General features: G+C 49.2%; 1 protein-coding gene across 1 annotated transcript in view; it reads right to left on the bottom strand.

Moving 5' to 3' along the window:
* Positions 1-20,053, bottom strand: part of LOC119919574 (xanthine dehydrogenase/oxidase-like) — a 52,942-nt gene that overhangs the window by 15,192 nt on the left and 17,697 nt on the right. The window contains exons 8-25 of the mRNA XM_038740113.1: positions 19,886-19,954; positions 19,436-19,522; positions 17,954-18,095; positions 15,093-15,185; positions 14,502-14,653; positions 13,440-13,533; positions 12,527-12,636; positions 11,943-12,112; positions 11,573-11,747; positions 9,589-9,672; positions 8,989-9,158; positions 6,419-6,542; positions 5,753-5,872; positions 5,356-5,458; positions 4,654-4,778; positions 2,292-2,425; positions 2,065-2,152; positions 1,327-1,413 (exon numbers count right to left, since the gene is read on the bottom strand). Of these exons, the coding sequence (XP_038596041.1) occupies positions 1,327-1,413; positions 2,065-2,152; positions 2,292-2,425; positions 4,654-4,778; positions 5,356-5,458; positions 5,753-5,872; positions 6,419-6,542; positions 8,989-9,158; positions 9,589-9,672; positions 11,573-11,747; positions 11,943-12,112; positions 12,527-12,636; positions 13,440-13,533; positions 14,502-14,653; positions 15,093-15,185; positions 17,954-18,095; positions 19,436-19,522; positions 19,886-19,954 (2,127 nt within the window). The remainder of the gene's footprint in view (positions 1-1,326; positions 1,414-2,064; positions 2,153-2,291; positions 2,426-4,653; positions 4,779-5,355; positions 5,459-5,752; positions 5,873-6,418; positions 6,543-8,988; positions 9,159-9,588; positions 9,673-11,572; positions 11,748-11,942; positions 12,113-12,526; positions 12,637-13,439; positions 13,534-14,501; positions 14,654-15,092; positions 15,186-17,953; positions 18,096-19,435; positions 19,523-19,885; positions 19,955-20,053) is intronic.

Raw genomic sequence — 20,053 nt, 5'->3', positions numbered from 1 at the left:
GACAGAGACGATTATAATATGGTTTACTCTGTGCAGGGCACATTTGGGCTAGAGGCAGAAGGGCTCCCTTGAGGCAGAAACTCAACCAGCAAATCCAACAGACTGTAGACTGGGTGGTCCATTACAGTTTCCCTGTGGAGCTCAGAGCCCTGAGCCCTTTACAGACAATTAGCTCCATCCTCCACTATAGTTAGCAAGCGTTAACCTCTTCTATCATCCACCTCTTCTAACCTCTTCTATATCATTATTGTATATTATCAATGAACCATTTAACATCCCCATTCCCCTGGTACTCTATTATAAACCTCTTGTCCATGAATTTGTCCTACTTTCATGAACCTACTGATAATTGTCACCTGCACAACTTTCTGTAGTAAACGATTCCATGCAGTTACCACTTTGTGTGTGAAAAAGTGTTTCGTTTGATCAATCAATGGTATTTGGTGATCGCTTGCTATGCGCAAATCACTGCAGTAATTGCTTGGGAGAGTAAATTACAATAGAGTTGGTAGGCATGATCCCTGCCTACGAGGAGTTTACAGTCTAGAGTTTGTTTGAACTTACCAGTGTCAGGTTTTCTAGGATTCCTGCCCTTCCCCACAACCATTCACTTGATGTGGAATTTGATGAATAACAACTCCTTGTTGGCTATGTTAACAGTCTTCATGATTGGGTAACCTTCAACCATGGCCCCACTCAGCCTGCAATTTTCCAGAGTGGCAAGGCTACATCCCACCAAGTCCTTCCAGAACCATGCAGTCAAGTCAGGACATATGGCCCAGAGCAGGACAAGAGGAAGCAGACAAGAACTAGCCACAGGTACCCAGGAATTCTCCAAATCTGCACTGCTGGTTCTATGACAGTTTCCTGCCATCTGGAAAGCATCAGGTTTGGTGATAACACCTCCCAGAATCCTCAGTTTCTGAACACAGCTTCACGATGAAACCACACATTCTTCCTTCACTCTTGCAGTGCACAGGAGAGGATCTAGCTCATTGTTTCTGACCCACTTGCCTCAAATCCCTACCCATCTCCACAAGCCAGAACAGAGTCCCAGTCTTCTGACTCTCAGTCCAAGGAACCAAACCAGCTACTCAGAATATGAGCCACATGTGGGACAGGAATTACGTCCGATCTGCTCAAGTCACTCAAATGCTTGGAACAGTGGCTTGCACATATTACTTGGGTAAATAATTCTATTAAAATGACCCCCCAATAACAACAACCCACACTGTCCTGCCTTCAATGTCAGTTCCTTAGTATCTGGGGAACAACCTGTAGCTTCCTCTATCCCACCAAGATTCCAGACGTTGGGGCCCTTCTTACACGCTTCGAGAAATCTATGCTGTTTCCCGCGTTGCTGTAGTGATCAACTTCCAAAGCCACCACTTTCCCATTCTTCATGAAGCCGACCTAATAGGGAAGCAAAAGGGACCAAGGGATGTAAAGGAAACCTTCTGGAGCTCTCTCAACCACTGGTGTGTCCTAATACATTGACTCTCTATTCCTCTCCACCCACATACTCCTGGAGAAAGAAATTCCAAGCGAGATGATTAGTATCTAAAAGCTGCCTTTATCCCAGGGAACCACATAGGGTTGGCAGAAGCTACAAAGTTGGGGACATTTCACCTAAGCAGCCTGAACCTGGGTGCCAGTCTAGTACCGGTAACAATAATACTCTGTCTTAGAGAGATTTTCAGATTTGCAGAGTGGATGACACTCAGCCTCAGCCACCACTGACTTCATCTCCCAGAGTGGGAAATTGAAGAGCAGAAAGGTAAAGAAACTGAATTCGACTGAGTTGGTGGCAAGGCCCTGGTCATCTGATCGTGGAATTTCTGTGCTTCCCAGAGGATAGCAATGAATTTTTGTGGCAGACCTAGCTGCTTGTATTCTGGGACACCCTGCCAGAAAGGAGCCTGCCTGGGGCATAACTGAAGAAACTCTGGACAGCAACACTCTAGTGCTCCCATTTGGGGACTCTGCAGACTGCAGATGCCCCACTCAGTCCCTCCTAAGCACTCTCTGCTGCCAGCCCTGTCAGGGGTCCCGTCCATCCCTTACCTTATAGCGGGCCATGAAGGGATGCCTTCCGCCCATCACCAGCATGTCTTCATCTCGGTCCAGCATGCTGCGTACGGGACGGCCAGTCCTGGGAGAGACACCCCAACCTTTACCACCCTTCCGGCCTCTCCCAGCCCCGCTCCCAGGCCCTGCCTTGTGTTCCCACAAGAACGTCATTCCCTTCTATAGGCTGCCAGCCCCCCCGAGAACCTGTGCTTGGCACCTACCTGTGGGCAGCGAGGGCCACCACTGTGGACAATAGAGTGTTTCTGGACTCCTTTCCTCCAAATCCCCCTCCCAGTCTCTTCACACGAATTACAATCCGGTTCAGTGGGACACCCAAGACTTTGGCAACAAAGCGCTGTGGGAAGAAGACACCCCTGAAAATGTCTGGGCATCAAGGTCAACCCCGACAAAGCCAATAGCAGTCAGAGCTCGTTTCAGACCGGCAGCTGGGAGCCTGACCTAAATTCACTGTGTTCACTAGCAGCAAATTCAGGCTCTACCCTGGGCCAGGCACAGCTGTTTCGAGTCCACAGAGCCAAGAGTCTCTCTGGGCCTGGCATCATTAGGCTGTAAGGAATTGTCATGTACTCTGCTATACACTTTCATGGGCATAGGTGCTCTGTGGAAGTACTAGATACTACTGAATGAATGAAAAACTAGGCACCTACATGTCATTGATGATGGGGATGTTGGGAGTTTCAGACAACATTATCCCCTCCCCAGGTCCTCAGAAGTTCAAATTGTAGTAAAAGCATACTACTAATATTGAGTGGCCACTTGATATAATGGAACATCTCCTCCAAGAGGCCTTCCCTAAGTCCTCCTTTTCTCTTCTCCCACTCCCATTTGCATCACCCTGACTGGCTCCCTTTATTTGTCCCCACAGTACTTATGTACATGTCTGTAATTTATTTACATGTAATTGTCTGTCTCCCCCACTTGACAGTAGGCTCATTATGGGCAGGGAATGTGTCGGCTATTAGTGGAAAAAGCACGGCCTTGGCAGTCAGAGGTCATGGGTTCTACTCCTGGCTCCTCCACTTGTCAACTGTGTGAATTTGGGCAGGTCACTTAACTTCTCTGTGTCTCAGTTACCTCATCTGTAAAATGGGGATTAAGACTGTGAGCCCCACGAGGGACAACCTGATCACCTTGTATTCCCCCCAGCGTTTCGAACAGTGCTTTGCACAGAGTAAACGCTTAAATACCATCATCATTATTATTATTGTTATATCATACTCTCCCAAGCGCCCTGCACACTGTAAGTGATCAATAAACACAACTGACATTGACTAATTAATATGCACATGGAAAGTAGTCCCTGACCAGAGGGTTGTATGCTTTGAAGTGTGGAGACAAATATATCTATATATATTAGAGATGTAGATATATAGTAAATATATACCTTCTCACTGTGCCTCATTCTCGCCTGTCCAACCTTCGACCCCTGGCCCATGTCCTACCTCTGGCCTGGAATGCCCTCCCTCTTCAAATCTGCCAAACAATCACACTTCCCCCCTTCAAAGCCCTACTGAAGGCTCACCTCCTCCAGGAGGCCTTCCCAGATTAAGCCCCCCATTCCCCTGCTCCCCCTCCCCTCCGCATCACTCCGACTCGCTCCCTCTGCTCTACCCCAGTCCCCACCCCACGGCACTTGTGTATATATGTACATATTTATCATTCTATTTCTTTCTATTATTGATATGGATATATCTATAATTCTGTTTATTTATATTGATGCTACTGCTGCCCATTTACTTGTTTTGATATCCGTCTCCCCCCTTCTAGACTGTGAACCCATTGTGGGCAGGGATTGTCTCTGTTGTGGAATTGTACTTTCCAAGCACTTAGTACAGTGCTCTGCACACAGTAAGTGCTCAATAAATACAATTAAATGAATGTACATATAGATACTATAGATACAAGTATAGTATAGTACTATAGTAATACATATATACACACTATAGTATACTATATAGTAATTACTATAATATACTATTACTATAGTAATTACTAATTATATAAATATATATATACATATATATTTTACAGGTGGAGTAAAAATAAATCATTGAATGTATAATTCAATAGACATATATAGAAGAGTGTTGGGGATAGGTATACTAAGCCCTGCTACTTGAGTGAAGGAGGGAGAGCTGAAAGCAAGGTACAGTTAAGAGGATTCTTTGGGAGGAACAGAGAGAGCCAGTTGAGGAATAGCCAGTGAAGAGAGCAGACAGGTAAGGTGGGGTGAAGGGGTGGAGAGCCGTGAGGTGATTGGAGGAGTTTTAGCTTGATGGGGAGGGACAGAGGAAGCCAGAGGGAGGAGAGGAGAGATGAGAATGAGTGTTGTATAGTGATCTGGGAGAGAAGCGCAGTCAGTGGGAGGGACATGGTGGTAGCACTCGAGGGTAATGGAGAGGGAGGATCTCCATAGCCCTGGGGAAAAAGAGGGATAACGGACTTAGAGAAGGGGCTCAGATCACAGGCCCTTTACGTCGTCATATTTTTCTGGCATCCTTTTCTGTCTCTCCCTCTTTTCCCTCCTCTGTCCTCCAAAGTCCAACCCGGCCAGTTGGTCACCTGTGTCAGGTTTATGTTCTGGGTGGACACAAAGAGCTCCATCTCTTCTTCTTCTCCTTTTGGGACCGCAATGGTGCACTGAGTCTCCAGATAGTAGTGTTCCTGTCCACCCATGTAGACCTCTCCTAGAAAGGCAATGGGAGATGAAGCCATCAGTAGCACAGAGGCTGAATCTGGACCAGTGGGTAAGCTGGGGAGCTCAGCAAGCACAGGCACTTAAAAGGAGTCAGTTTCTTGGGGAGAAAACACCACAAATACAAGCTGGGAGAAGACTAGGGTGCACAAGAAGACAGTGGAGATCTGGAGCTCAGAAGGTTTCTGAACAAAGGCCATTTGCAAGAGGAAAAGGCCACTGAGAAGGAAAAGGACCCTGTAAAAGCAGCAGAGTTTTGGATTGGCTGAGAGAAAAACCTTCCTCTTAAGTGCTGATTCACGGAAGACATGATCATATTCACCCATGGAATCTCCTCCCTTAGACTGCTCTCTCTGGAACAGAGAAACCACTCTCTGACTGACTGGTATAGGTGGAGTCCTGCCTGGAGGCAGAGGGATGGACTGAGTGACTTCCTGTGGTCCCTTACAGTCGGGAGCTCAGGGATTTGCCAATACGGGGGAGATTTCCACTGAGGCCGTGGTGATTATATGTCATCTTCTCAGACAAAGCTCAGCCTCCGTGATACTTCTAGAACATTCTCCCAGCACCTTCGAGGATGTGCTCAGCATCAGCAAATCCCTTCTGCAGGTCTCCTTTCTCAATCTTCAGCAGAGGGCCACTATCGTAAAATGAGTTTTTCTTCAGGGCATCCTGAAAAGTGAGAGTGGAACACTGGGTTATCATAGCAGTTGAAACAGCAGGAGGGGAAAGAGAATGTGAAACTCTCAGAGCTGTAGCACCCTTTATCTCTCGCTCATCATGCTCACTGGGATTGAGGGAGGGAGTTATTGGCAGGGTGAGGGGCAGCCTCCTCCTCCAGAGTAAACTCCACAGCCACACAGAGGGGGCAAGCACCACGACCAGCAATCACTGAGCTGGAAAGCAATTTGGGGAGGATGGGGCGGGCAGCGAGGGACTGGGAGGGCAGGGCCAGGAGTAGCCCACCTCCATCGAGATGATTGCAGGGAGTTCCTCGTAGGCGATCTTCACGGCTCTAGCAGCTCTCTGGGCATGCTCAGGGGTGTCGGCCACCACGGCTCCGATGATGTGCCCGATGCAAGTGACCTACAAACAGACACACAGACTCCATTGCCAAGCTTCCCCGGGCATATATGTGATGCCTATTCTGATTAAAAGTATTGATTTGGTTCTGGTCCTCAAAGCCATGGACCCAATATTCCACCTGACCAACAGAATAATACTAATAATAATAATAATGGTATTTGTTAAGTGCTTACTATGTGCCAAGCACTATTCTAAGCACTGGGGTAGATACAGGGTAATCAGGTTGTCCCACCTGGGGCTCACACTTTTAATCCCCATTTTACAGATGAGGTAACTGAGGTACAGAAGCTTTCAGGAGCCAAGAAGCTCCAATCGGTTTTCTAACAACAGCCCTGAAATAATTGCTGTCTTAGTCAGTTCCCAGCTCCTCAGAAGCTGTCACTTCAACTTTCTCCGCATTCTCCCGCAGGCCCACCATCTCCAGACTGGTTTCAGTCCCACTGGTTCCCACTCCATGCCCACAGGCCAATTTCCAACCGAATGAAAATTCCTCTCACTTCCCTCTTTAGACATTTCAGGAGAACCTCCCTCCATTCCACACCATACCTCATCCTTAGCAAAGACTGTTTCATCACTACCCATCCCAGTGATGTTGCTCCCAGGAATATCATCGGCCGAGAGGAAGCACTCAAATCCGGGGACATTCTGGGCTTCCGACGTATCGATCGATCTGTGGGGAGGAGTCACGTACGTGGGGAGGAGACCCCAACCCCTTATCTCGGTGGAAGGCTGTCCATTCTACAGGGCTGGGCTGGGTCAGCCCTGGCAGAGCCAAGGGAACCCAATTCCCTCGTCGCATGAGTTGCCACTGCCAGGAACCAAGCCCTGGTAGCTGCCCTGCCAGTCCCCTCCAGCTGGACCCAGCAATCAATCAATCAATGGCATTTATTGAGCGCTTTCCATGTGCAGAGCACTGTTCTAAGAGCTTGGGAGAGAATAATACAAGAGAGCTGGCAAACATGTTCCCTTCCCATAATGAGCTTACGGTCTAAAGGGGGACAGACAATAATATGAATAAGTAATTTATAATAAATAATTTAAAGATAAGTACACAAGGGGCTGGTACAGAGGTTGAAATGTGGAGATTGAAGACCCTCCATCAGAGTAAAGCCAACAGAAAATGAAGGTTTGGAGACTGAGGTCATTCTACATACTTTACTGTATTACAGAATTGGAGATTTTGGATTCATTATGCATTGGGATCAATTTAGAACTGTCACAATCAGGAGATTTTGTTTCTCCAAAGAAGGCTATACGCATGCATATTGTTAGAAGTAATGTCTCCATCAAGCTGAGAAACAAACAGAGTTTTATCTTGGACTTATCCTTCTAAGAGCTCAGAGTGTTTTCACACACACTATTTCATTTTGTTTTTCCAACATTCCAATGAGGAAGTGGTGGGCAGGAACTACTCCTACTGTACACATGCAGAAACTGAAATGCAAGGAGTTAAGTTGTCCAAAGTTATCTGAGTCAGTCAGAGGTAGAGCCAGGACTAGAATTCAACTCTACTGACACCAGACCAAGCTGTCAGCCTTTCTGCAGGTCCCCTGCACCCCAAATACCTCACTGAAAGAGTTTCCAACCTCAGTGGCAAAATCTGAAAATAGAATTCTCATTCTCTTTTGACCAGTTTCACAAACAGACAATTTTCACAAGTCTACCATAAATTGGCAACTCTTTGCTCGAAAAGAACGACCATCTTTCTCTAGCCCTGTTGGGAGAAGGGAGTTAAAGATGACATCCTGAAACAAACGCAAGCTCAAAAACTTGGTTACAGAAGCCACTGCCTTCTTGGTTTACTCCTGCACAATAAGTACCTTTTCAATATGTAAACTAAAATAGAAGCTGTGGATTTTCAGAAACTGGGGAAGCCTCAACTTTGAATCACGTAAAACTACCAAGAGAGATGTCCATAATCAAGGAATTACCGCTGAAAACTATTACCTTGTTTAGAAGATTATTTAATAATGATTTGTACTTCCCAAGAGCTTAGTACAGTGCTCTGCACACAGTAAGCACTCAATAAATACAATTGAATGAATGAACGAACATGTACAGGACTCACTAACAGCTTTTATTAGATAGGGCCTATAGATGTGATTCCTTTGCTTTTTAATAATAGCAATAGTAATAATGATGATGGTATTTGTTAAGTGATTCTTATGTGCGAAGCACTGTTCTGAGCGCCGGGGGCGGATACAAGGTGATCAGATTGTCCCACATGGGGCTCATCGTCTTAATCCCCTTTTTACAGATGAGGTAACTGAGGCACAGAGAAGTTAAGTGACTTGCCCAAAGTCACACGGCTGACAAGTGGCGGAGTCGAGATTAGAACCCATGACCTCTGACTCCCAAACCCATGCTCTTTCTACTGAGCCACGCTGCTTCTTTTTCACTTCGTTGTTATCGTTTAGTGACTGTGGTCTTCATAAGGTGGTCTTCATTCATTAGAATAATGAATAATTATAATAATTATAATGAATAACAACAATCATAATAAGGTAGTCTTCATTCATTACAGAAGCAGCGTGGCTCAGTGGAAAGAGCCCGGGCTTTGGAGTCAGAGGTCACGGGTTCAAATCCAGGCTCCGCCAATTGTCAGCTGTGTGACTTCGGGCAAGTCACTTAACTTCTCTGGGCCTCAGTTACCTCATGTGTAAAATGGGGATTAAAACTGTTAAACCCCCCCACGTGGGACAACCCGATCACCTTGTAACCTCCCCAGCAGTTACAACAGTGCTTTGTACATAGTAAGCGCTTAACAAATGCCATTACTATTATTATTATTATCATCATCTCAGAGAGGTAGCAAGAGGATGCTGAGTTTCTGACTCACTGCTCTACTCACCCAATTCCACTCCCTCCAACCTTCTCAATTAAGCAGGATTCCTTCCAGGATGAGGAGGCATAATTACAACATTCATTGCATATTATCATTTTGCCTTCTGAGATTACCCCAAGGATGTGAGTCACATCCACTCTCTGACTTGTCACACTGCATCGTGGGGGATTCTCGGGCTGATGCCTTTGACCTGAGCATTGATGGCCCCATCGTGGCCCCTGTGGAGCAGTGATCCTAACCCCCAACACGCCCAAATCTCGGCTACACTCACTTGATCCTGGCGTGGGCCTTGGTGCTGGTGACCAGTCGCAGGTAGAGCTCGTTGGAATACAGGGGGATGTCGTCGCAGTACACAGCCTCCCCACAGGCCTGCCTGGCAGCTGCGAGGTGGGGCAGGGGCCGGCCCACCATGTCTTCCTCAGACTGCCCCCTGGGCACCTCCTGGAACCAAAGTGGGGCCAATCAGGGTCTGGGGAAACTCCGTGGGAAGGTTTCCTGGGTCTCTCTGGCAGTCGAGGTCCGAGCCCTTCGACAGGGTGGCTAAGGGAGCGAGGAAAGGAGAAGGTGGGGAGGATGTGGGAGACAACAGAAGTGAGGAAGGATGGGAAAAGTTCCCTTCCCCCCACCACCAGGCCGGCCATGATGAACACAGGCAGAGGTGTAAGTGTGAACGGTGATAACAGGGAGGTGAATCAGGGACAGTTTGGATATCAATCTGAATCTGAGTCTATCCTTGTCCATCCAGAGGTGTGCAGTCACTTTGGATTATTTCCTGAGCCCCCATCCCCCAATACCCCACCATTACTGACCAAACATAATTCACCACTCACCTCGACTCAGAGTTGTCCATGTGGGGGGTTCCTCCCCTTACCTGGAAAAGCTGGACGTTGGCCGGGGGGTCTTTGTGAAAGCGAGCGGTGGCGCTGACACAGGTGGGGTCCAGGTTTCCACACTCCTGCACGGGACAGAGAGCAGAGCACAAGATGGGTCAAACTTTTGCTCCCTTTGTTGTTTCTCTTTTCCGCTGGCCCGACTTTCCTCAGGTCCTTTCCCTCAGTGCCCTCACACCCTTGCTTGGTCCTCTCTGTACTTCACATTCTAGAAAAGCTGGCCCACCCTTTCAGTGTGATGGCTGGGGTCTCTGCCGTGGGGAAATTTCTCTTTCCAGGAGGATCTGTAGGGAGAGCTACAAGGGCTTGGACTGAATGGGCTGGGATCCCTCTCCCAGCCTGGCTGCAGGGCTAAGCATTCGGGAATCAGCCATGGACCATGGATCTGTCCCTGCCTCCCCTCATTCTCAGCCAACTGGGCAGAGGTGGGCGAGATGGAGAAAGAATGACTGTCCCAACATGTATGTGAAATTAAATGCGAGGAGGAGGGTGAGCTATGGGACACTTACATTCATTCATTCATTCAATTGTATTTATTGAGCGCTTACTGTGTGCAGAGCACTGTACTAAGCACTTGGGAACGACAAGTCAGCCACATATAGAGACGGACCCTACCCAACAACGGGTTCACAGTCTAGAAGGAGGGATACAGACATCAAAACAAGTTAACAGGCATCAATATAAATAAATAGAATTACAGATATAAACACATCAGCAAAACAGAGGTGCATGGAGGGAAATGGCAAGATTAACATCCTGTTGTCAACCTCTTGCTCACTGCCTCCCTCTCCAAACTTGACGGAGCAGTGCTCTGCCCATCTTCAAAGCCCATCTCCTCTGGGAAGCCTTCGCCAAATGATTTCTTAGCTTCCCACCTTAGACTTATCCTACTTCTTCCCCAGCATTTCACCTAAGCCCTTATCAACTTGCACAATCGCAGAACACGTTTTTACACATCTTTCCTACTTTTTACTTAAGCAATAATTCATATACATATTCTCTTCTTCTTTCTCCTATCTGTAATTAATTTAGTATCTGTCTTCCTCTACTAGGTTTTAAGACCCTTGAGGGCAAGGAAAATGCCCACTAGTTTTATTTTATTCTCCCAAGCACTTTATCCAGGGCTTGGCACATAGAAAGTGAAGAATAATAATAATAATAATAATAATAATAATAATAATAATAATAACTGTGGTATTTAAGTGTCCACTTTGTGCCAGGCATTGTACAAAGCATTAGTGATGAATAATAGCAATAATAATAATAGCATGTTAAGCACTTATGTGCAAAGCACTGTTCTAAGCACTGGTGGGGGGGGGAAACAAGGTGATCAGGTTGTCATCAATCGTATTTATTGAGCACTTACTGTGTGCAGAGCACTGTACTAAGCGCTTGCCTACGTGGGGCTCACAGTCTTAATCCCCATTTTACAGATGAGGTAACTGGCATAGAGAAGTAAAGTGACTTGCCCAAGGCCACACAGAAGACAAGTGGCAGAGCAGGATTATAACCCATGACCTTCGAACACCCAAGTCCATGCTCTGTCCACTATGCCATGCTGCTTCCCCATAGATAGTAGTGGTTGAGCTCCCCTTGAGCTCTCACACACCTTTCGTCCCTCTCTCCACTCCCCTCCCTCATTCTAGAATGCAGCAGTCCATCCGGAGTCAGGCGAGCTAAATTATGAGAGAGGGTATGGAGGGAGAAGGAGAGTGAAGAAGAGAGCTGAGAAAAGGAAGGAGAGAGGGAAGAAGAGATTCCCCACGTGATCCTGAGTGGAAGGGATGGGTCCCTGCCCCCATTTCTATAGTGGGATTAAAGCAGTGGAGACTGTGGTTGGAGAGAGAGAGAAAGTGGATCAGAGGAGGTTGAGGGGAGTCAAAAAGGGTGGGGCAGGGGAGGAGAGGGACCAGAGGAGCACAGCCATGGATGGTCTCTGCTCTGACCAGGACAAACGCCACTGACCTCTCCGATGCTCTTCTTGTTGAGTTTCAGGAGCACGGTGAGGTAGAACTTGAAGAAGAAGCTGAGGGTGAGCGTGCGCCGGAACTCCACCATCCCACCCGGCGCATCGGGAGCCAGGCGGAACTCCTCCTCCAGCCCAGCACACACATCCGCCAGCAACGACTCGTCCCAGTCTCTGCCCGGGGAAAGAGGAGGGAAAGCCTGAGAGAGGCCCAAGGGAGGGATGGAAGGCAGAGGTCCCATTCCATGGCAGTCCAGGAAAGTGGGAAAATGGCAGCCGGAACAGCAGCAAACTCTGCCAATATGTTAGTGGAGGGCTCTCTTCTACCCACCAGCTCCATTACAGGACGGCCATTTAGGATTCTCTTACCTTCCCGTCTGCTTTCTGCTGGTCTCTGGGGCCTGCAGGATTCTATCTCCCAGTCCCCCAAAACTCATCTCCAACTCTTGCACCTGCATGGTACCCTGCTTGAACAGGACTCTCATTCCACAGGTCACATCATGGCGGGAGATTTGCTTGAAGGCGGAGAAGTATTCATCCTAGAGCAAACAACAAAACAACTTCCAACACCAGGGAGCAGCCAGGATGGTTAGAGGAAGCAATAAACATCAGAGCAATAAAGTGTATGACTTTGGGCCCTCCCTGAGAAACAGGGATGAACACAGATCCATCCTTACCCCAGCCTCCTTCGTTGCTTCTTGGATCTCTAGCCCCTTCAAATAAGGGGGAAATAAGGACAATTTCAGCAGACTGGAGATTTGATCCAGAGAATTGCTCATCCTGACCACGACCCACAGAGGGATAATTCTCCAAGATGATAGGAGTGATGGATCAAAGACTGGTCATTAGTGCAAAAAGCAAGTGACACTTTAGCTTACTGACAGGCCCCAGATTTGAGTTCAAATGACCAGCTAAGCCACTAGCATTCTGGTTCAGTTGGTTCTTGCCCTTACCTCTCCACTGTAGGGAATCTGGATAGAGAGGAGTATCTCCTCTGGGGTGAGGATCGTCTTTCTGGAGCCCTTATAGAACGTGTGATCCATCCGGATGGTTCTTCTCTTTCCTGGGCAGCAATAAAACACCTCAGGCTGAAGCAAACAGGGCTCCCATGGCACTCTGTCAGCTTGGCATCTAACTCCACTCTAAGATAGTAGTGCAGTGTGGTGTCTAGGTGCAGGGAAGATTTAAAGTTAAGGAGGTGACTAGCTTAGTGGGGGAAGATTAGGGCTCCTCCACCTTGAGGCACTAGAAGTGCCCAATTGGGTCCCTGGGATTAGTGACAAGGAGGTTTTTCATTGCTCTAATTCCACTTTCCCAATTTGTGGCTCTGGGCCAGTTCTGGGGTCCTGATGGGGAAATCCACTTTGCTCACCCTCCCCTCGAGTTGGGCAGATGAGAATCGAGGTGGCCTTGGGCATCACAGTTCACTCCGACCTCAAGTGGACAGACAGACCAGACCTGTCCACTCTGAACAAGTGCTTAGTACAGTGCTCTGCACACAGTAAGCGCTCAATAAATACGATTGAATGAATGAATGAACCCTGAGAATTAGTCTGTTCCCGGTTTCTCCTTTCAGGTACTCCTCCTTCAAATGTTGGTATTTGTTAAGCACTTACTATGTGCCAAGCACTGTTCTAAGCACTGGGGGAGATACAGGGTAATCATCTTGTCCCACGGGGGGCTCACAGTCTTCATTCTCATTTTACAGTTGAGGTAACTGAGGCCCAGAGAAGTGAAGTGACTTGCCCATAGTCAGCTGATAAGTGGCAGAGCCGGGATTAGAACCCACGACCTCTGAGGCCCAAGCCCATGCTCATTCCACTGAGCCACGCTGCTTCTCTGATGTGGCTGACGTGCGTAACTCACCTTTGGACACCAATGTCAGTTTGGCTCCACTCGCCATGAACAAGGGGTTGAGGTCTGAAGCCGGGCTGGCGGCCATGACGTTTCCCCCGATGGACTAGGAATGTGGAAGCAGAATGTGGAGTCAGGGGTCAGAGCTCGCCCCTGGGGAATTGGGGTGGGAGCTTTTTGGTTGGTTCAGGGCCGTGGGGCTGTGGCCCACACAGGGAACCCACACTCCAGCTACAAGACCTCCGGCACAGCAAGGGCAGCAGCAGGAGTGTCCCCCTTCTACACTGTGAGCCTGTTGTTAGATAGAGAACACCCCTATATGTTGCCAACTTGTAATAATAATAATGATGATGGCATTTATTAAGCGCTTACTATGTGCAAAGCACTGGATAATAATAGCATTTATTAAGCACTTACTATGTGCAAAGCACTGGATAATAATGACATTTATTAAGCACTTACTATGTGCAAAGCACTGGATAATAATGGCATTTATTAAGCGCTTACTATGTGCAAAGCACAGTTCTAAGCGCTGGGGAGGTTACAAGGTTATCGGGTTATCCCACATGGGTTGGTTAACAGTTTTAATCCCCATTTTACAGATGAAGTAATTTGAGGCCCAGAGAAGTTAAGTGACTTGCCCAAAGTCACACAGCTGACAATTGGCGGAGCCTGGATTTGAACCCATGACCTCTGACTCCAAAGCCCATGCTCTTTCCATTGAGTCACGCTGCTTCACTTCCCAAGCACTTAGTACAGTGCTCTGCACACAGTAAGCACTCAATAAATACGATTGAATGAATAAATGAATGAATGAATGAGTGGCATGCTCCTCTTCAGGCTACCCCCACTGAAACTTGGGCGGGAAAAGGAAGGTCAGGATTTGGGGCGGAGGGGACTCAGAGTCGGTGCTCGATTCCTAATTTCTGGCCTTTCCTCTGAATCATTCTCCTCCTGAAACCATTTTCTATCAGAAGGAAAGGGGGATGTGGGACCCCAAGTCACTGAGACAGGGGGATGCGTTGTGAGTTACCGATCCCAACCACAGCCCAAAGCTTAGGCCTAGGCCCTCACCGCAACTGATTTGATCTGCTTCCCAGAAAACCAGCGTAACTGTTCCAAGATTCCCTGGAACACCGCCGTCTTGTGGGCAGGGAGCTTGGCCACGGCCGCTGCAAGCGTCTCCTCCATGGAGCTCAGGGTGCAGGAGGCCCCAAAGGAGATACCTGGGAATGGAGAGACATAGACCTGCATCACCTCGCTGCCCCCCAAATTCCTCCACCCTCATCTGAGCGAGTCGGGGCAGGGAGGAGTTTCATACAGACTCTCCCACCTTGAAATATTCAAGACAAAACCTGCTCTGGGTAACAGGCATGGGAAGCATGGGTCATCTTTCGAAGCTAGGGTTGGGACAGGAAGTTCCTGGGAGGCCCCCGAGCCCAGAAATGAAGCTCAGGCATCCACGGACACTTCTAGGGGCCGACTCTGGTGAGAGGCAGAGTAACACAACCCTTCTCCTGCTAAGGGACTGGGCCCGTGCTGATCACAAAGTTTAGAGAGTTCTTATACAGATGCGTGAGCTTGTACAGATGGGAAGACGGAGGCTGAGGGGACTTGCCAAAGTTGAGGCCTCTTCCCAGGGCACAGCGTGGGGCTCTCTCTCACCCTCTGTTCCGTGCTCCACAGCATTCAACTCAGGGATCCAGGCCGGACAAACTAAGACTGGGTACACTTTGTGATCAAACTTCATCTCAATCCCTGGAAGGGAAAAAAGGACAAACCCCATGGGTCCCAGTAACCCTGCTGGTCTCCGGGTTGCCCAGGGCCCGTGGTGCTCCATTCCCAAGACAAGCCACAGAGCTTGTCCCAGACCCTTTTCCAAGGCACCATGGGGCTCAGGCCTCCTCCCCAGCAGTTCCTCGGACATGGAGCAGAGATCACCCGGCAGCTGGGCAGCGAGTCAAGTCCGGTATACTTCCGTGTCTTTGCCTTAGCAAGATGTGGCTACCTGAGATGCAGGTTGACTCCACGGAGCGTGCCTGGACAAACCCAGGTTTGTCCAGAAAAGCTGTCAGATCCAGCCCACAGTAGGGACAAGGGCCTCAAATAGCCTATTGTGTGCCAAGGCCTGGTGGGGGTGGGGGCAGACTGGAGCCATGCCCATCACCCATGCCCATCACCCCCGCCAGCTCTTCCGTACATTCAACTCCCTTCTCAGGCCCCCGGTTCCTCCCCCTCCTCCTTCCCTCACCCCCAACGATCTGGCCTCCTACTTCATTAACAAAATTAAATCCATCAGGTCCGACCTCCCCAAAGTCTCTTCCCCGCTTTCTCCATCCCCCCGGCTCTCAACACTCTCTGCTACTCTCCCATCCTTCCCAGCGGTATCCTCAGAGGAACTCTCCTCCCTCCTCTCAAGTGCTACTCCGGCCACCTGTGCTGCTGACCCCATTCCCTCTCATCTTATGAAATCTCTCGCTCCATCCCTTCTCCCCTCCTTAACTTCCATCTTCAACCGCTCACTCTCCACTGGTTCCTTCCCCTCTGCCTTCAAACATGCCCATGTCTCTCCCATCCTAAAAAAACCCTCTCTTGACCCCACCTCACCTTCTAGTTATCGTCCCATATCCCTCCTACCATTTCTTTCCAAACTCCTTCAGCGAGTTGTCTACACGCGCTGCCTAGAATTCCTCAACAACAACTCTCTCCTCGACCCCCTCCAGTCTGGCTTCCGTCCCCTTCATTCCACGGAAACTGCCCTCTCAAAGGTCACCAATGACCTCCTGCTTGCCAAATCCAACGGCTCATATTCTGTCCTAATCCTCCTCGACCTCTCAGCTGCCTTTGACACTGTGGACCACCCCCTTCTCCTCAACACGCTATCTGACCTTGGCTTCACAGACTCCGTCCTCTCCTGGTTCTCCTCTTATCTCTCCGGTCGTTCTTTCTCAGTCTCTTTTGCAGGCTCCTCCTCCCCCTCCCATCCTCTTACTGAGGGGGTTCCCCAAGGTTCAGTGCTTGGTCCCCTTCTGTTCTCAATCTACACTCACTCCCTTGGTGTCCTCATTCGCTCCCACGGCTTCAACTATCATCTCTACGCTGATGACACCCAGATCTACATCTCTGCCCCTGCTCTCTCCCCCTCCCTCCAGGCTCGCATCTCCTCCTGCCTTCAGGACATCTCCATCTGGATGTCTGCCCGCCACCTAAAGCTCAACATGTCGAAGACTGAGCTCCTTGTCTTCCCTCCCAAACCTTGTCCTCTCCCTGACTTTCCCATCTCTGTTGACGGCACTACCATCCTTCCCGTCTCACAAGCCCGCAACCTTGGTGTCATCCTCCACTCCGCTCTCTCATTCACCCCTCACATCCAAGCCGTCACCAAAACCTGCCGGTCTCAGCTCCGCAACATTGCCAAGATCCGCCCTTTCCTCTCCATCCAAACTGCTACCCTGCTCATTCAAGCTCTCATCCTATCCCGTCTGGACTACTGCACCAGCTTCTCTCTGATCTCCCATCCTTGTGTCTCTCTCCACTTCAATCCATACTTCATGCTGCTGCCCGGATTATCTTTGTCCAGAAACGCTCTGGACATATTACTCCCCTCCTCAAAAATCTCCAGTGGCTACCAATCAATCTGCGCATCAGGCAGAAACTCCTCACCCTGGGCTTCAAGGCTCTCCATCACCTCGCCCCCTCCTACCTCACCTCCCTTCTCTCCATCTACTGCCCAGCACGCAACCTCCGCTCCTCCACCGCTAATCTCCTCACTGTACCTCGTTCTCGCCTCTCCCGCCGTCGACCCCCGGCCCACGTCATCCCCCGGGCCTGGAATGCCCTCCCTCTACCCCTCCGCCAAGCTGGCTCTCTTTCTCCCTTCAAGGCCCTGCTGAGAGCTCACCTCCTCCAGGAGGCCTTCCCAGACTGAGCCCCTTCCTTCCTCTCCCCTTCGTCCCCCTCTCCATCCCCCCATCTTACCTCCTTCCCTTCCCCACAGCACCTGTATATATGTATATATGGTTGTACGTACTTATTACTCTATTTATTTATTTATTTATTTATCTTACTTGTACATTTCTATCCTATTTATTTTATTTTGTTGGTATGTTTGGTTCTGTTCTCTGTCTCCCCCTTTTAGACTGTGAGCCCACTGTTGGGTAGGGACTGTCTCTATGTGTTGCCAATTTGTACTTCCCAAGCGCTTAGTACAGTGCTCTGCACATAGTAAGCGCTCAATAAATACGATTGATTGATTGATTGATTGAGCCGACCTTGGCTTTCTCTGCTCCCCTCCCCATTTCCTCTTTCAGCAGCATGGACCTCCTGAAGGCAACTGAACATTTGGCTTCCCCGGACCGGCTTCCCGCCCAGCAGTTGGTCATAGAAGTGGCTAGAAAAGGAGCAGGAGTTGCTCAAAGGCTCAGAGAAGCTGCGGGGCTGGCAGAATCGGGGTGACAGAATTAGGGCCCTGACCCAGGAAGACACCGGTGCAACTTTGTGGCTCCAAGGATAAAGTCTTCTCTTACCCACTCTGGTGTTCCCCACCACCAGCACGGCTGCCGGGTGCTGAGCTTTGAGGTCCAGCAGCTCCTCCAAGGTGGCCACCTGGATCCACAGCACACGCTCCCCCTGGAAACGAAGCTGCCTCCGAGGGGCATCTCTGAGCTGCTGTTAGAGGATTTCACCTTACATTTCGCCGCATTTGGGACCAGTCTTTGGCCAGGTCAACAATCTCTGATCTTTCAACTGGACCAATTTTTCTGTCTCTCGGGTTTTCTCAGATATCCCAAGGCCCTTGGGACATCGCCATTTAGCCCCGGCCTAGCTTTCTCAGGAGGCAGGCTAAAACATGAATGTGAATGAGCCTGGAAGGGGTTTGGGCCATCAGGAAAGGAACGGATAGGACCGGAGTGAAAAAGGAGGCGTTTGTGTAGATAGGAGGTGCCCAGAGTCCAGAAGAAGGATCAAGCAGAAAGACTGGATAGGAAGAACTGAGCCCAAAGGTTTCAGGTTTGATGACAGTTGAGATGGAACTGCAGTGGTGGACGTGGAGATGGAAACTATGAATGCAGGAACCCCACAAGGAACGTTTTTGCCCTTGATGTGATCAGTGTGCGTAGGGGGCCCAGAGCAGAAGGAGGGGTCAGAGAACATAGATATTCGTTGGGGAGTAGCAGGAGTAGCAGGAATTAGTTGGTGGCCCCAGATCAGCTTGAGGTGGGAATGAGACACAATAATAATAATAATAATAATTTTGGCATTTAAGGGCTTACTATGTGCAAAGCACTGTTCTAAGCACTGGGGGGGATACAAGGTGATCCGTTTGTCCCACGTGAGGCTCACAGTCTTAATTCCCATTTTACAGATGAGGGAACTGGGGCCCAGAGAAGTTAAGTGACTTGCCCAAAGTCACACAGCTGACAATTGGCAGAGCTGGGATTTGAACCCATGACCTTTAACTCCAAAGCCCGGGCTCTTTCCACTGAGCCACGCTGCTTCTCTAAGTTGAGAAGGCTATGGATGACTGGAAATACAAGTAGGGCAGAGAACAGGACACAGAGCTGATTCTTCTGAGCTCAACAGACTGTAGCTACCCTTTGGCTCCAGGCAAGGAAGGGGGCTGGGAAGTGGCCCCAGCTGTACATAGACCCTGGGAAGGGGTTTCTCCAGAAACAGCATGGCTTAGTGGATAGAGCATGGGCCTGGGAATAAGACAGCCCTGGCTTCTAATCCGGCTCTTTCACTTATCCACTGCATGACCTCAGGCAAGGCACTTCACTTCCCTGGGCCTCAGTTACCTCATCTGTAAAATGGGAATTAAGACTGTGAGCCCCATGTGGGACTACATCTACCCCAATACTTAGAACAAAGTGTGGCACATAGTAAGTACTTAAATATCATAATTATTAATAAGTATTCTTACAGGGACTAAGCGCCCGCTGTCGAACTACAGTCTTCATCCACCCAAGTCCCAGAGGTCGATTCCTGTCCCCTGGAAGATTTCCTACCAGCAGCTCCGGTGGGAAGATGGGCTCCTGAGTGGGATCTAAGGGCAGGAATTCTTCAGGACTGAACAAGGATGGCGAGAGTATGACCTGCCAGAGCAAAGGGATCAGTGGAGTCAGCATCTTCATGTCAACAGTCTGCACACCCTCCTCCACCAAAGAGCCCTCCCCAACCCCAAGGAAAACCAACTTGGTCCAGGCCAAGGGGAAGAATGTAAGGAAGAGATGGGAAATGTTTCAGGAGTCAGTGATGGACTATTCCCTGATGGTGCTCATATTTTTTATTATTATTTATGACCTGAACAGAGGGAAGTTGCCCTGAAGATTCTGCAGATTATTCTCTCTTCTGAGCTCATTTGGCACCTGGCACAGCTGCATTCTACCAACATGGGCAGCCTGGGAATTGCACAACCTCCTAGATGAGGGACAGATTCGGGACCAGGTCCCACCTACCGAATTGTCTTTCTGTTCGTTCAGGCAGCAGTTTGGGTTCTTCCCTTTTCCCTCACAGCATCCCACATCCTGAAGAGACAAGCATCCAAATGGGGAAATGGCTATTTCCTCTGAAGTCTCTATCTGGTGATCAGTGGCACCTATTGAGTGCCTGCTGGGTGCAGAGCA

This window comes from Tachyglossus aculeatus, chromosome X1, assembly GCF_015852505.1.
Source record: "Tachyglossus aculeatus isolate mTacAcu1 chromosome X1, mTacAcu1.pri, whole genome shotgun sequence".
Classification (NCBI taxonomy): Eukaryota; Metazoa; Chordata; class Mammalia; order Monotremata; family Tachyglossidae; genus Tachyglossus; species Tachyglossus aculeatus.
The sequence above is the reverse complement of the archived record's forward strand: the minus strand, read 5'-3'. Positions and strand labels throughout refer to the sequence as shown.